The 14,961-nt window shown below is 36.0% G+C and overlaps 1 protein-coding gene across 6 annotated transcripts in view; it reads left to right on the top strand.

Annotated features, from left to right (window-relative positions):
- CNKSR2 (connector enhancer of kinase suppressor of Ras 2) overlaps positions 1–14,961 on the top strand; it is a 286,598-nt gene that overhangs the window by 180,972 nt on the left and 90,665 nt on the right. For 3 of the 6 annotated variants that reach the window (XM_061407935.1, XM_061407937.1, XM_061407939.1), the window contains 2 exons: positions 12,229–12,318; positions 13,913–14,127. In XM_061407935.1, the coding sequence (XP_061263919.1) occupies positions 12,229–12,318; positions 13,913–14,127 (305 nt within the window). The remainder of the gene's footprint in view (positions 1–12,228; positions 12,319–13,912; positions 14,128–14,961) is intronic. The other 3 variants (XM_061407936.1, XM_061407938.1, XM_061407940.1) reach the window with 1 other exon arrangement.

Here is a 14,961-nt window from a genome sequence, read left to right as displayed (position 1 = left end):
TTAGAAAAGGCAGAGGAACCAGAGATCAAATTGCCAACATCTGTTGGGTCATCAGAAAAGCAAGAGAATACCAGAAAAACATCTACTTCTGCTTTATTGACTACGCCAAAGCCTTTGACTACGTGGATCACAACAAACTGTGGAAAGTTCTTATAGAGATGGAAATACCAGACCACCTTACCTGCCTCCTGAGAAATCTGTATGCAGGGCAAGAAGCAACAGTTAGAACTGGACATGGAAAAACAGACTGGTTCCAGACTGGGAAAGGAGTACATCAAGGCTGTATATTGTCACCCTGCTTATTTAACTTCTATGCAGAGTACATCATGTGAAATGCTGGACTGGATGAAGCACAAGCTGGAATCAAGATTGCTGGGAGAAATATCCATAAACTCAGATATGCAGATGACACCACCATTATGGCAGAAAGTGAAAAAGAACTAAAGAGCTTCTTGATGAAAGTGAAAGAGGAGAGTGAAAAAGTTGGCTTAAAATGCAACATTCAGAAAACTAAGATCATGGCATCTGGTCCCATCACCTCATGGCCAGTAGATGGGGAAACAATGGAAACAGTGAGAGGCTTTATTTTGGGGGGCTCCAAAATCAGTGCAGATGGTGACTGCAGTCATGAAATTAAAAGATGCTTGCTCCTTAGAAGAAAAGTTATGACCAACTTAGACAGCATATTAAAAAGCAGAGACATTACTTTGCCAACAAAGGTCCATCTAGTCAAAGCTATGATTTTTCCAGTTGTCATGTATGGATGAGAGAATTGGACTGTAAAGAAGGCTGAGTGCCAAAGAATTGATGCTTTTGAACTGTGATGTTGGAGAAGACTCTTGAGAGTCCCTTGGACTGCACAGAGATCAAACCAATCAATCCTAAAGGAAATCAGTCCTGAATGTTCATTGCAAGGACTGATGCTGAAGCTGAAGCTCTGATACTTTGGCCACCTCATACGAAGAACTGACTCATTGGAAAAGACCCTGATGCTGGGAAAGATTGAAGGCAGGAGGAGAAGGGGACAACAGAGGATGAGACGGTTGCATGGCATCACATGAGTTTGAGTAAGCTCCGGGAGTTGGTGATGGACAGGGAAGCCTGGTGTGCTGCAGTCCATGGGGTCACAAAGAGTCGGACACAACTGAGTGACTGAACTGAAGTGAGGAAAGTAGTTTGTCAAAATTTCATTACTCCTTCAAAATTCAAGCATCTGATTTCAATCAAGCAGAACTAGGTCTAATTATGTATGTTCTTCTATATGTTTTGTATTTCCTGATGGTACAGTAAACATGCATTCACATAGACATGGCCCTAACACACTTTAGGAAAAGACAGCTGAAATGAGGGGTAAAGTTAGCAACAGTGTGTTAGGCTGTTTTTAAATGAGAAACTGTAATTGGGTTTTACTTTCCTAAAAAGATAAACAAGAATGATTCCTGGAAACACAGATACAGTAGGGTAAACAACCTAGATTAGTGATTGCTGGTATTGGCTTTATAATCAGCTATACTTGTTAATCCTGTCTGCCATCTAATTACTCCACTCTAGGGCTCAGTTTCTCATTTGTTAAATGAAGATGATAATATCTGTCTCATAGACATTTTGTGAGAATTTAATGACAACAGACTGTAAATTGACTAGAAAGTGCCCAGTATGTCCTAGATATTTATTTTCACTGCTTCGTTATTACATAGAAACTTTAGTGCTGCTGAGAGAATAGATCTTAAGTGTTTTCACCACATACACAATAAAGGATAAGTATTTGAGCTGATAGATGTGTTAAGTAGCTTGATTGTGGTTATCATTTCACAGTATATATGCATATCAAATCATCATTTTGTATACCTGAAATGAATGCAATTTTTGTCAATTATCCCTCAGTAAAACTGGAGGGAAAACAATCAAAGAACTGAAATCCTTCAACATGTAAATAATATTAATAATAATAAGAGCTATTTAAAATTCTTTGAAGAATAAGATGGGATGAATAAACAGAAAGTTCAAGGAAGAAAAGAAATTGTAATGTGAAAATAAAAAGGAAAAAAGGATAGCATTAAATTACTTTAACTATTTGGTCTCATCTGCTCATGCTTCAAAGGCAAAGGTTCAAGTTGGATGAGATTAGTTGCTTGGCAACTTTTCAGAATGATAGTATTTCCCATCAACTTTCTTTTTTCACTGTTCACAGACTCCTTGCTCTTGTGCTCCATCACAGCACATTTCTGTGCATATAAACCTGCTAAAAGGTAGACACAGTTGGCTGAGTCCCTTTGTGGTTGTGAGTGGTCATGTTTTCTAAAAATAGGATAAAAACATATTTTTGACAATAATATTGTAGAATAGTATTCGTTTGAAGAAATTCAGACCTTTTCTGATTTATTGAAAATCCAGGACCTCATAGAAAGCACACAAGTGAATGCAAGGTTGGTATTTTACAAGTGCTTCTCATAAATGTTATTTGTCCACCGTGTGCACTGAGGAAAATTAATTTCTATATTATACCTGATCATTTTCCACTGGAGTAGTTGGAACAAGAGAAAACCAAATACCATGTCCTTTTTAGCTACATAAATACTACATGGCTTGAAATGACCTGTAATAGCATGATGAAGGACCTATGGGCAGTGATACTGGGAACTGAGCTTTATCATTGTGAGGTCAGGATATGGTCTGAAGGTTTTAGGGTCTCTCATCTTACTTCAAAATCACCTTTCTCTGTCGTACAACTTCATTCTATCTTTTGGGCAGTTGAATTACAATTAATAGCATTATTTCAAACATTTCTTAAAGATATGCAGAATACATTCACAAATACATTTCCAAATGAAAGCTTGTTCCCTCTCCTGTGTTTTTTTAGTATAAATTGTCTTTATCAAACAATAGCCCAACTGTTATTCATCAGCTATTAGAGACAAAAGAAAATGAGATTCTAACCACAAGAAATTTCTGTGCTCAAGTAAAATGTACTACTTCCAAAGCAGAACTAAACAAAGTACAAATTAGTAAATCAAAAATGCAGATATATGAGACAAGTACTGTACTCATAGGAATTCTTATTTAGGACTGACTTAATACATTTCATAAAGACTGCATGTTGGTTAGCTTCACAAAATAATTTTGACTATCAAGCTGATGGTGATAAGGGACTGTGTAACTGATGGAAAAGTAGTTCAGCAATATTTTGGCATGGAAATAGAAAATAGTCTAAGGTAAAATTTAGAGTAACCACCTAGGGAAGGTGCTCTTCCTTAATCTCTATAATTTTACTGATTAAAAATGGAGCATAAGTTTTGAGGTCGGATAGAACTGAATTTGGTGCCAAGGCTTGGCCTTTAATAACTGATTGACCTTGTACTTGAGAGTTACCCTCACTGTACTTTTGTTTCCTTATCTGTAAAATGGGATAGCAATACTACTCAAAGTATTTTGATGAGGATCAAATGAATTTTATGAGGATTAAATATATGCCAAGTACTTAGCACTGATTTTGCCTCATAGAAAGTACTCAAGTAATGGTGCATTAAATGGCATAGTAAATCACTGCTGCTCATAAATAAAAGTGTCTCAAAGATTGTGAAGTGCTGATGGATCAAATTAATACTTCCTCCTTTACTGTGGAGGGGATCAGTGACGAACTAAAGGAATGGAAGTATTCCCAATAACCAACCATTTAAATCATGCCTATGAAAAGAAATAGTTTGCTTGTTTTTTTCATTTGGTTTTGAAAAGTAAAAGGAAGAACATCAAATAGCTCATAACACTAGAAATCTCTGTGATACAAGTTTTCTTTTTAAGTTCTGTTGCTGAAATCATCACTTCATATGTTAGGTATGTTTAAAACAATTTAGACTCCACATATTTTTAAAGTATAAGATTAGTCGCTTTTTAAAAAAGAATAGAGAAAATAATATGCTAAGTAAATTGAATAGCTGGAGACTTTCAAAAAAGTGAAATCTGGCAAGAGGAAACCAAGTAACAGATAATAGTAAGATTAAGGGGAAAAAAACTTTTAATAAAATTCTAGCATATTAATATATAGATAAAAAGGAAGAATTAGCAAACCAACAAAGTTGACGCAACTATTAGAGAAAAAGAAAAACATCTTTAAATGAATTAACAGAAAGATAGGAACTAAGTGAATTAGTGCTTCCCTTAAAGACAAAATGGGAAAGCCAAAAATAGAAATAAACCAACTCAGGAGATTTGTAACTGGGTCAGTATTGTCCCCTAGGGGACATTTGGCAATTTCTGGGAACCCTGGTAGTTGTCATAAATGGACGTGGAGGTGCTACAGGCATCCGGTGAGTTGAAGCCCAGGATGCTACTAAACATCATAAAATGTTGTTTTATGATGGGGGGAGGACACCCCTCCCCCCAACAATAAAGAATGATCCAGTCCAAAACATCATGAGTGCTACTGTTGAGATACCCTAGCTAAATTAAGAAGAATCGGTTGTCACAGAGTCAGATATTTACGACTCGAAAATCAAAGAACCATTGTATGACATAGGGCCAATTGCCTTTTTCTTTCATTCATACAGTCTGGGAACTTACTGCTCTGAAATGATAAACCTACATTTACTCGCACTTAGCATATTCTCGGGAGAAGGCAATGGCACCCCACTCCAGTATTCTTGCCTGGAAAATCCCATGGACGGAGGAGCTTGGTGGGCTAAGAGTCAGACATGACTGAGCAACTTCACTTTCACTTTTCACTTTCATGCATTGGAGAAGGAAATGGCAACCCGCTCTAGTATTCTTGCTTGGAGAATCCCAGGGACGGGGGAGCCTGGTGGGCTACCGTCTGTGGGATCGCACAGAGTCAGACACGACTGAAGCAACTTAGCAGCAGCAGCAGCAGCAGCAGCAGCATATTCTCTGGGAAGAAATAATACAAGCTTGTGAGTGTCTGAGATGACTTACCCAGCTCTACAGTAGAAAACCTAATCATGGCATCCCTTGGAGCAGGAGGGAACTCACTGTCCCTAATTGAAATCAGAATGCATTTTCCCTCCATGGGAAAATGATGTACTAAATAGCAGCCAGGTGAAATTTAAATAGAGTGGTTGATGTCTGCTTTCAAATCACAATGTGGCTTAAATAATCCAGCATTTTCTTATGTGTGTTCTTCAGATCACTACTTCTGAAAGAGATTCTTTGTAAAAGAAAGAGATTATGTGGTTAATTAAGATTGGGAAGCTCTGCATATTTTATCCCCGTCTTGGAGATTATTACGTGTACATTAGCATACTAAAGGCTTTGAAAATCTTGGTTTCCCAAATGTATTTGTACATTGCATCTTCTTTGGTTTTGGTCACAAAATACCTCCCAATGTAACTGATGTTTGATGGCATATATTTTGACAAAAACTGATACAGACTTGCAGCTCCTCTTAAAGACCCATATACTAATGATAAAATTTAAGTTGCAAACTGCTAACTTAACAGAAATCCTCTATCCTTAACTTGAAGTCTGCCCCAGCAGACAGCTTGTTGAATGTCGTCTTCATTCTTATCATGCAGAAAAGCCATTCTCTAGAGTAAATCTTATTTGTGATGAAAGTCCAAACTAAAGTAATAAATACTAACTGGAACGATCAGTGCATGGCTCCTCATAGAATTACTTTTATCACAGCAAGACAATTTGCTGGAATCTTGGAAGAAATAGATCCCTGGGGATAGAAAATGTCAAGTGTGAGATCCAATCTTGTTAAAAGCAAAGACTAAAAATTATACACTGAATATCTTAATGACTGGAAACATTAAAGCAAATAATTAAAACAATAGACAGCCATTTAAAAGTATACATATGACAACCTAACATTACTTTATAAATGACACATCATGTCAAGCCAGTTTATTTTCCATCTTTGTTCAGGGATGGATAATAAACACAGTTACAGCTACAGTTTATGTTCCAATCCTCTACAAGTTCTTTACCTAGCCTTTAAGAACTTTTTGCAAGAGTTGCAAACTGGCTGGGAGTATAGTTGTTTAAAAAGCAGTAATCATACATGTCAGTGAATTATTTTTGAAGAAAAATGAATTGAATCTTTGTATAATGCAATGGTCTTCAACTCATCACTGAGGCAATTTAATATAATGAAGTTACAAAGTCTACGTTCACAGGCTGACTCCAACATTGATTATCAATGAAATCCTAAGAAATTAACTGGGGTGTGTGTCAAGTTTTAATATAATGAAGTTACAAAGTCTACGTTCACAGGCTGACTCCAACATTGATTATCAATGAAATCCTAAGAAATTAACTGGGGTGTGTGTCAAGTTTTTCATCTCTACTGTTTTAAAAAATATTTTGCTCTATTGTCATATTTAACTGGAAAATGGGATGTTTTTAACCAAATAATATTTACCCTACATCATCCTTCTTTCCCACAGCTGTATTACTGAGCACAGCAGGAGGCAAAAGTATTTAGCATAGCTCATTGCTTTTTTACCCACCAGAGCCTTCAGAAGAGAACCCAGAACTGTTTTGCCACTTAGTATTTAAACCACTGAGTTCTTCCCAGACCTCCCACATGCCTCTAATGTAGAGAAATAGTCTCTATGCACAGTGGCAACATTTCAGCTGAAATAGCCTGCCTTTCTGTACTCCAGTGTGTACAGCACATTTGCTTTCTTGGCAGAATGTAATTTGGTTCAAAATGTAATTCGCCTCGGAATCAAGTGTTCAAAATTCCCTATAATTTTTGATGCGGTTCAAAATTTTCTCCTTCAACAATTTTTATGTGACTCCCCATTTAAAGTCTAGATCACTTTTAGGGAGCAGTAAGAAAATTCACAAACAAGATATAGCTTATTCTTTGAAATTATATTTTGTTTTGCTTCTCTATTATGCAACCAAAAAGATTTCAAGTTAATAATCATCAGGTTTGTATTTGATTTATATTGTTATAAGGTGTTAAATCCAGTACTTAAATAATCATCACATTGTGATGTTTACAAGCCAGTTTTTCTCCCAAACTCTTTTATCTAGAAGTGAACATTTTAAAATATGGCCCTAGAGATCAAAGTGCCCATTCTTACTTATTTTATTAGATCCAGATATGTTGCCTTTATCCTTTAAAAAGCACTGACTTTCCATTTAATTCAGTTTTACTCCTCTTTAAATGTGTGATTCTCTACCTTAAATAACCTCGGGATGTTTTCCTAGAAATGCAGTCAACCATCTGAAAGTAATTTTTCTGTCTGGTATGTGGGGAGTTTGATGGGTGTATGTGACATGCTTATAACTTAACATTCCTTACTATACTCATTTTCATCAAAATATTGGCTAAAATATTCAGAACAGATGTGTATTTGTGTGTGCGTGTATTTTTCTAGAGAAAGCTTCTTTTGTGAGCAATTAAAAGGTACATCAGACATAAAGAGAAATTTCTCTGCAGCCTTTTTTCCCCCAGTTCTTTGGCAACTGTAATAGAGAAGATTACTTCTCAGATGCTGTATATCATCCTGAAACGTAATGATTTTAGCATGTTGGGGCCAGAGTTTTAAAAATGTAGGGGAAGGATACGACTGAAAAAGGCAGCAATTCAGTAGTATTTCAACATGCACCATGGGTAGTTTAATATGGAGATGTTTCTAGATAAGAAATCAGGAGGCAGGATTTCTAGTTCTGCTTGATTAGCACACAGCTTTGTCAGGCTCAGTTTGTTAGAATAATGAAAGTGGTTGGTCAGAAAGGGAGGGAAAGTGAGGGGGAGGGGGAATGGAAAGCTGACAGGAAGAAAGGGAAAGGAAACTTTGAAAATAGAAACTAACTGTATAGCTTGGACCATTTTTAACTCCAACGTATGAGGAAGGTCCCCTATTTACTTTCTTAACAGGTCATCAGTTAACAAATATTGAGCTGTTAACTATGTTTAAGTCACTGTGGTAAATGATAGAGATACCATGGTGAACAACAGAGAAATTTCTGTTCCCTTGTGAAATTTACATTATAGAATGGTGACAGAATTCAAGCAACTAATTTAATAAATACTTACTTGACTATAAGTGACACACTATGAAAAAAATTATGAAAGAAAAACAAATACAGAGATACCCAACCTAGAACAAGTTCAACAAGAATATCCCTGAGGAAATGACATTTTTGCTGAGCTCTAAAGTATGCATTTGAGTTTAGTAAGAGAAGAGGGGACAAAAACCAGAGAAAGATAGTATCCTGGGTGCCAAGTGAAGAATGTATTTCAAGAAAAGAATAATCCTCTGTGTCAAATGTTGCAGATAAGAAAAGTCAAGGGTTCTGAGAATTGTCTTTTGGATTTAGCAACATGGAAGCACTAGTAACCTTGACAATAGTAGTTTTAGGGGAGTTGAGGGGCAAGATCTTAATTGGAGAAGATTCAAAGAAAAGAGGAAATTCTACATGTAAGTGAGATCATACAGCATTTGTGTTTTGTGCCTGGCTAATTTCATGTAGCATATGTCCTTCAGCTTCATCCATGCCATCATAGATGGCAAGATTTCCTTTTTATGGCAGAGTAATATTCCTGTGTGTGTGTGTGTGTGCTCATGCACCACGTTTTCTGTATTCATTCATCTATTGATGAACACTTGGATTGTTTACATATCTTAGCTATTGTGATCAATGTTACAATGAATGTGAACTCTTAGAGATACTGATTTCATTTCCTTTCAAAATATGCCCAGAAGTAGGGTTGCTGGATCCTACAGAAGTTCTATTTGTAATTATTTGAAGAACCGCTGTGATGTTTTCCATTATATACACTTGAATTTTGCTAAGAGAGTAGATTAGATCTTAAGTGTTCTTACCACACAGTCGACACAGTCATACATGCACACACAGATGGTAACTGTATGAGGTGAAGGATATCATAACCTGCTTGCTGTAATCATTTCACAATGTGTTCGTGTGTATACATACAATCACATTTCACACCTCAAAAAGTCATTCTGTACAGCCTTAATGTGTAACATTTTAATTTGTCAATAATACTTCAATAAAGCTAGGGGAAAAAAGAGGAGAGAAATTGGAGACTGAAAATCAAAATGAGACTTCTAGGAGTTTTTCTGTAAAGGGGGCCAGAGAAAGGGGTAATGGAGTGGCTGTTAGCGAAGAGAGGTTTGTTTATTTTTTAAGACTGTAGACATTACAGCATGTTTGTATGCTAATGGGAATCACGGGTAGAAAAGGGAAATTGATGCTACAAGAGAAAGTAAGGTAGAATTGTTCAAGAGATGCCCTTGAGTGAGAAAAAAAGGAGTAGGATCCAGTGAACAGCCCAGTAATCTCCCTAATGTCTAGCATCCTTTCATTCAAGCGTTCAAAAGAAATTTAGTGAATACCCACACTGGGTCAGAATCCTTGCCAGGAACTTTCATAACAAAGATATATAAGACCCAGTTCCTGCCAAAAAGTAGGAAAAACCTATAAACAGAAAGATAGAATACAGTATAATTAAGGATCGTGTATACCAAGGAGCTAAGGGAGCCCAGTAGAGCAAGCAGTTAACTCTGCCACAGAGCACCATAGCATGTGTAATTGCATTGAAAATACTTTTTTGGCTAAGGAAAAAGTCAGTTTATTTTCAGACAGTTCTGTACACTGCTATTAAAGCATAGTTTCATATTGAAATAGTATTTGATCATTGTAAGGCATTCCATCGTTGTCAATATTCTTTTTTTTTTTTAATAGATCACCAGTTTATTATAAAGCATATAACATGGGAATAGCTGGATGGGATAGATGCATAGTGAAATACATGGGGCAAGAGCTTGGAGCTTCTGTGCCCTCCCTAGGGTGCCACTCTCCTGAACTCTCCTTCTGTTCATTGCCTGGGAACTCTTCAAACCCTGTCCTTTTGATTTGTATGGAGGTTTCATCGTGTAGACACAGTTGACTAAATAATTGATCCTTGGTAATTAAACTCACTCCCCAGCCCGCTCCAGTCTCTAGAGGCTGGGACTAGGACTGGAATTTCCAAGCCTCTAATCACATGGTTGATTCTTCGGGTAACCTGCCAGTAATTGGAATATTACCCCATGTCTTTGCTTCCAACAGTAGATCCCTGTCCTACTGTATCTCGCTGGTGCTACTCTTCTCCTGAATTGTCTATTTATTGTTTCTTTGCTTTTTTAGAATATTTCTTATCAATTTATACATGTCCCTTACAATATGCTGTTCAGTTTGGCTTGTTCTTGGACTTTCTAAAACTTCTATCTGCTGACACTCAGTGTTTTTAATTTAATTTAGTATATCTTTATTTTATTTTTTAATCATTTTTAAAATCGAAGTGTAATTTACAATGTTTTGTTAGGTTTAGGTGTACATCAAAGTGATTCATCTATATATATTATAGATTATTACAAGATATTGAATTATAGTTCCCAGTGCTAAATATTCTTTAAATTGTATTTTGTGTTCTGTTTGTGTTTAGTTGCAGCTAAATATAGTTCATATTTTTTAAAAAGCTACTTGCCATTAATTTCAGAATAAAATTCAAACAAAATCCAAAAGTATCTATCTTTGACCTCTTCTACATTTAGTATTCTACAGTAAGAAATACAGTGCACAATTGGCACCTCTATAGAGATCCTGGTTAAAATACTCCAGATGTGCAACAGATATGAAAAGCCAAGTAACAGAATAATTTAACTATGAGACAGTAGCAGAGAGATATTGCAAGGCTTATGATCGTGTGTCACCTACATCAGCTCACCCAGATTCTCTCTGTAAAATTACAGAGATCTACCCCATGAAAATTTGGAAACTGAAGTGATCATTTATGAAGTCATTTGCACACCTTGTAAGGAAGTCATTAAGTAAATACTTCATTTGTGGGTCATTAATAATTTTATCATGTCTAGTTCATCTCAAATTTCAAAGAGCTTAGTAAAATATACTGAATAAACTGTATTGGCAAAATGCCATTAAGTTGTCACATTTTCCCTTAACAACATAATGAGGAAGAAGTATCTTAATGGATTTTTTAACGAAATATGTGGAATGTCTGTAACAATTTGATTGTGAAATTTATCTAGCCAAGGGGGAGAGTGATGAGAACATATTGTGACCAAGAGGTGTTGAAAGGTGGGAAGATTGGTAGATTAAAGGAGGAATTGTTAGAGTGCTGTGGACGATATGCTAAAAATACAGGTTTTAGTTGACAAGTGGGATACTGGGAAGAATTACTGCCTTTTCAGGTGACAAGATTAAGCATATGACCACTAGAATGGGTGGAGGAGAGAATCTCAAAAAACTGAGAGCCCAGAATATGAGTGGGTGAATATTGAAGTTACCAAAAGTTATTGCAGAAGTACGATTTGAATGCCTAGATTTGAGCCCTGGTACTACACACTTACTGTGTGTTCTTGGGTAAATTGCATATGCTGTCCCAGACCCTTCATCTGGCAAAATGAGGGTAATGGTTTATTTCTTATAATTTTGAGAATTAGGTGTTGTGCTAGGTGTCCTTTTTAAACTTGTGAGTGATTTTTCTTTTGGCTATTTTGTGCTTCATAAATTCTGAATTGATCAGAAATCAATTGATCATCCTCACCAAAAAGCTATCCTTAAAGTCTATGTCATGAGTTCTGCTTGCTAAAATAAAATGCTGTTTAGTAAGAACACAGACCCAGAGGAAAATGGGACAGACCAAAGCAGTGATTACTTGAATCTGGAAACTAGAGTTCATAATAGCAAAAGAGATGCTCAAGGGCAGACCCAGCTTTAGGCCGTAGAAAAGAATCTAGCCGCATTGATGAAGCATGGTAGTATCTAAAAAGCAGATAGGAATTAGGAAGCAGTGAAGATGGGAAGTTAATACTGTGTTCCAACATTAAATACAAGGGGCTACTGTCTTGAAGATTGCCTATCAAGATAAAGATACTTGGACATTGAGGAATAAGACAGATCCAGTTATAGAAAATGAAGTCACTAAAATAATGGTCCTCTTTGTAAAGGACCACATTCTTAAAGTCTAGGGCTCCTAAGAGAGCAAACCTAGGCTGTTCTGTATTACTTATAAAAAGTGCCTTAAGTTTGCATTATCACCTGGCCAATTGCCACAGGCAGTTTCACCTTCTGGCTCAAAACACACATATTTTTCATCTTCACAAATGCCAACCATAATGTTGCATATGAGTGAGTGTGTTTTGCAGACTGTAGCTAAAAGTCAGTTTAAGTTTGAGCATTCATGGGGAAGAAAAACAATGTGATGTGAATTTTGTTCTCTGTGTTTAGGCAAGCTACGACCTATATCTATGCCAGTGGAATATAATTGGGTGGGGGACTATGAAGATCCAAATAAGATGAAGAGAGATAGTAGAAGAGGTAAGTGTTCTAGAATTTCAGTGTAGGCTGGGTTGTTGAAACAAAAAGCAGATTTAAATGTTTTTTTACATAGGATGTTATGGCTTCAGTGAAAAACTATTCATTCTCTTATTGATTTTTATGATATATCCAAACCGACTCAGACCAACCTTTAACTGTCTTGATCGATTATTAAATAAATATCTTCTCCGAATGCCTCCTAAGGGATTTAGGGTAGATAAGTACAGTGTAAAAAATTAATATCTGTTATTTGAAATTTAATACTTGGAAAACAAGGTCAGAAGTGTGAAACTGCATAAAATAATTAAATTCAATGAATAGGAAGTGCTTGTGATCAGTCCCCATTGGTCCGCAATGCCACCCTCACTATTTTTGTATTAATATAACCTTAAAATGAGTTTTGAAGTACATGGGTAAAAGCTAGTAGAAACTGGGCCAGTGTCTCTAAAAGAAAACCATATAAAAATGGAAGAAAAAAAAACCTGCTTTGCTTTTTTCTCTCCTGTTTGCTGTTCAGGGTTATCTTCTTACTTGGGGGTGGGCTACACTTGAAGTATCTACTAAAAGTAAGTTTTTATGTTCACTTATTCCTGCTATTGAGGTGAGCAGTAAAGAAGGCAACGGGAAATTTCACTACTAAATGGGATTGAACCAAGTGTGGATGGATATGGTGGGCCCAGTGGGTCATGCTGCTACTTCCATTTTCTGAAATAAGATCCGTGAAGTTATAGATGAAAAACAAAAAGAAACAAAGCAAAAAAAAAAAAAACTCTTCATAGAACATGACTTCACAAAGCTTCCTTTAAAACATGTTTAACCCATTTGCCTGTTATTTCTAGCCTGTGTGCAAAATTTATTTCATTAATGCACAGATCCACAGACCACACAGAAATAAGCAAGCATGAATATCTGCTTCATTAGTCTTAACACTTGTTTTATGGAGCGAGCATTTCTGAAAATGTTGGTAAATATAGGAGCATTGAGATTACTTTACATCTATGTATTCACTCCATTTTCCAAACTTCAGTTTCTAACCTCTTCTGTTTTATAGAGTTAATCAAGAAAAATATTTTAGGAAAGAAACACTTGTATGCCTTTTCTGAGTCACCCTTTTGGGACTTGATATGATAGTAACATCTTGGGGAATAAAGTCTTTATGAAGTAGAGTTCTGGCTATCGATTTAAGCATAAATTTTTTGGACTAAGTTTCCTCACTATTGGTCCATAATGTGGGCTTTTAACTTCTCCAAGGATGCTCCCTAGGATGTTTGTTGTCAGATTTTAGCAGAATCTCCTTGCGAGAACTTGTTAAAAATTTTATGAGCCACACATCTGAAACTTATGATTCAGGTTCTGCAGGTAATTCTGATATGGTTGGTTCAGAGCTAAACTTGGAGAAATACTCTATAGGGTATCAACTTCCTGTTGTCCTGTGATCCCAAATAATTAAGATTCTCCATATTTTTACTACAAAGGTGTTTCATAAAGGAAATCAAGTTACATTTCTGAAATGAAATCTAATAGTACACTTTAAGGATGGTAAGTTTGGAATATTTGCATATCTACATTGGTGTATTTATCTTTTTTTATTTAGAAAACTCTCTACTCCGATATATGAGCAATGAAAAAATTGCTCAAGAAGAATACATGTTTCAGAGAAACAGCAAAAAAGACACAGGGAAGAAGTCTAAAAAGAAGGGTGATAAGAGTAGTAGCCCGACTCACTATTCGTTGCTACCTAGTTTGCAAATGGATGCACTGAGACAAGACATCATGGGCACACCTGTGCCAGAAGCCACACTGTACCATGTAAGTACACTTGTAAAGACTCTGTGATGACAGTTTTATTGGCAGACTGGCAATTGACTCTTTTTGGTAAATTCCAGATTATTTATTTTTATCCTCTTGTCAGATTTTCACAAAAAATCCTAAATTTAGATTTTATACCCTGAAAAAACATTTTTAAAAAATTGATGACTTATTGATTTGTCCCTCAATTCATATATTCAGTGAGTGCATATGTTGTAGCAGCTTATATTTTTAAGGATATAACTTCATAACTTCCTATGCACAGAACTGATGGAGAATAATAATTAATTAGCTGATCAGTTATTATTGTGATAATATACAGTAAATGAATAGCTGTAAAGTTCAACATTAAAAATAGGATTTTTAATATATTTATGATTTCATTTAAAAATGAACATCTGTTGTACAGTAGACTTGGACCATGATTCTTGAAGTAAAGATGTGAAAAGACATAGATAGCACCCCATTATATGGAAAGAAAGACACACCAAGAGTTCTAATACAATTTGTAGTAAGGCAGTGTAAGAGTGTAGGAGAAGGGCCTTTACCTGGGGAGTGAGAAGAGGCTTCAGAATGAGGAGCATATGGGTAAAGAGTGAAAGATGAGCAGCAGTATTTTTGTGGTGAGACATATGAAGGTGTGCTACCAATGTGTGTGAACGGTATGTTCCAGCAATTTTATGTGGCTCGGAGTTACCGGTTCACTAAAAATTGAGGGAAAGCATGTGAGAAAGGGCAGTAGATGGGCCCCTAGAGAGCTAAGTGGGGAATTGTATGATAAAATACTTAGGCTTTTTGCTGCAGTAATGAAGAGCTAGTGAAGAATTTCGTCCT

Source organism: Bos javanicus, chromosome X, assembly GCF_032452875.1.
Source record: "Bos javanicus breed banteng chromosome X, ARS-OSU_banteng_1.0, whole genome shotgun sequence".
NCBI lineage: Eukaryota > Metazoa > Chordata > Mammalia > Artiodactyla > Bovidae > Bos > Bos javanicus.
This window is presented reverse-complemented; position numbering and strand designations above follow the sequence as displayed.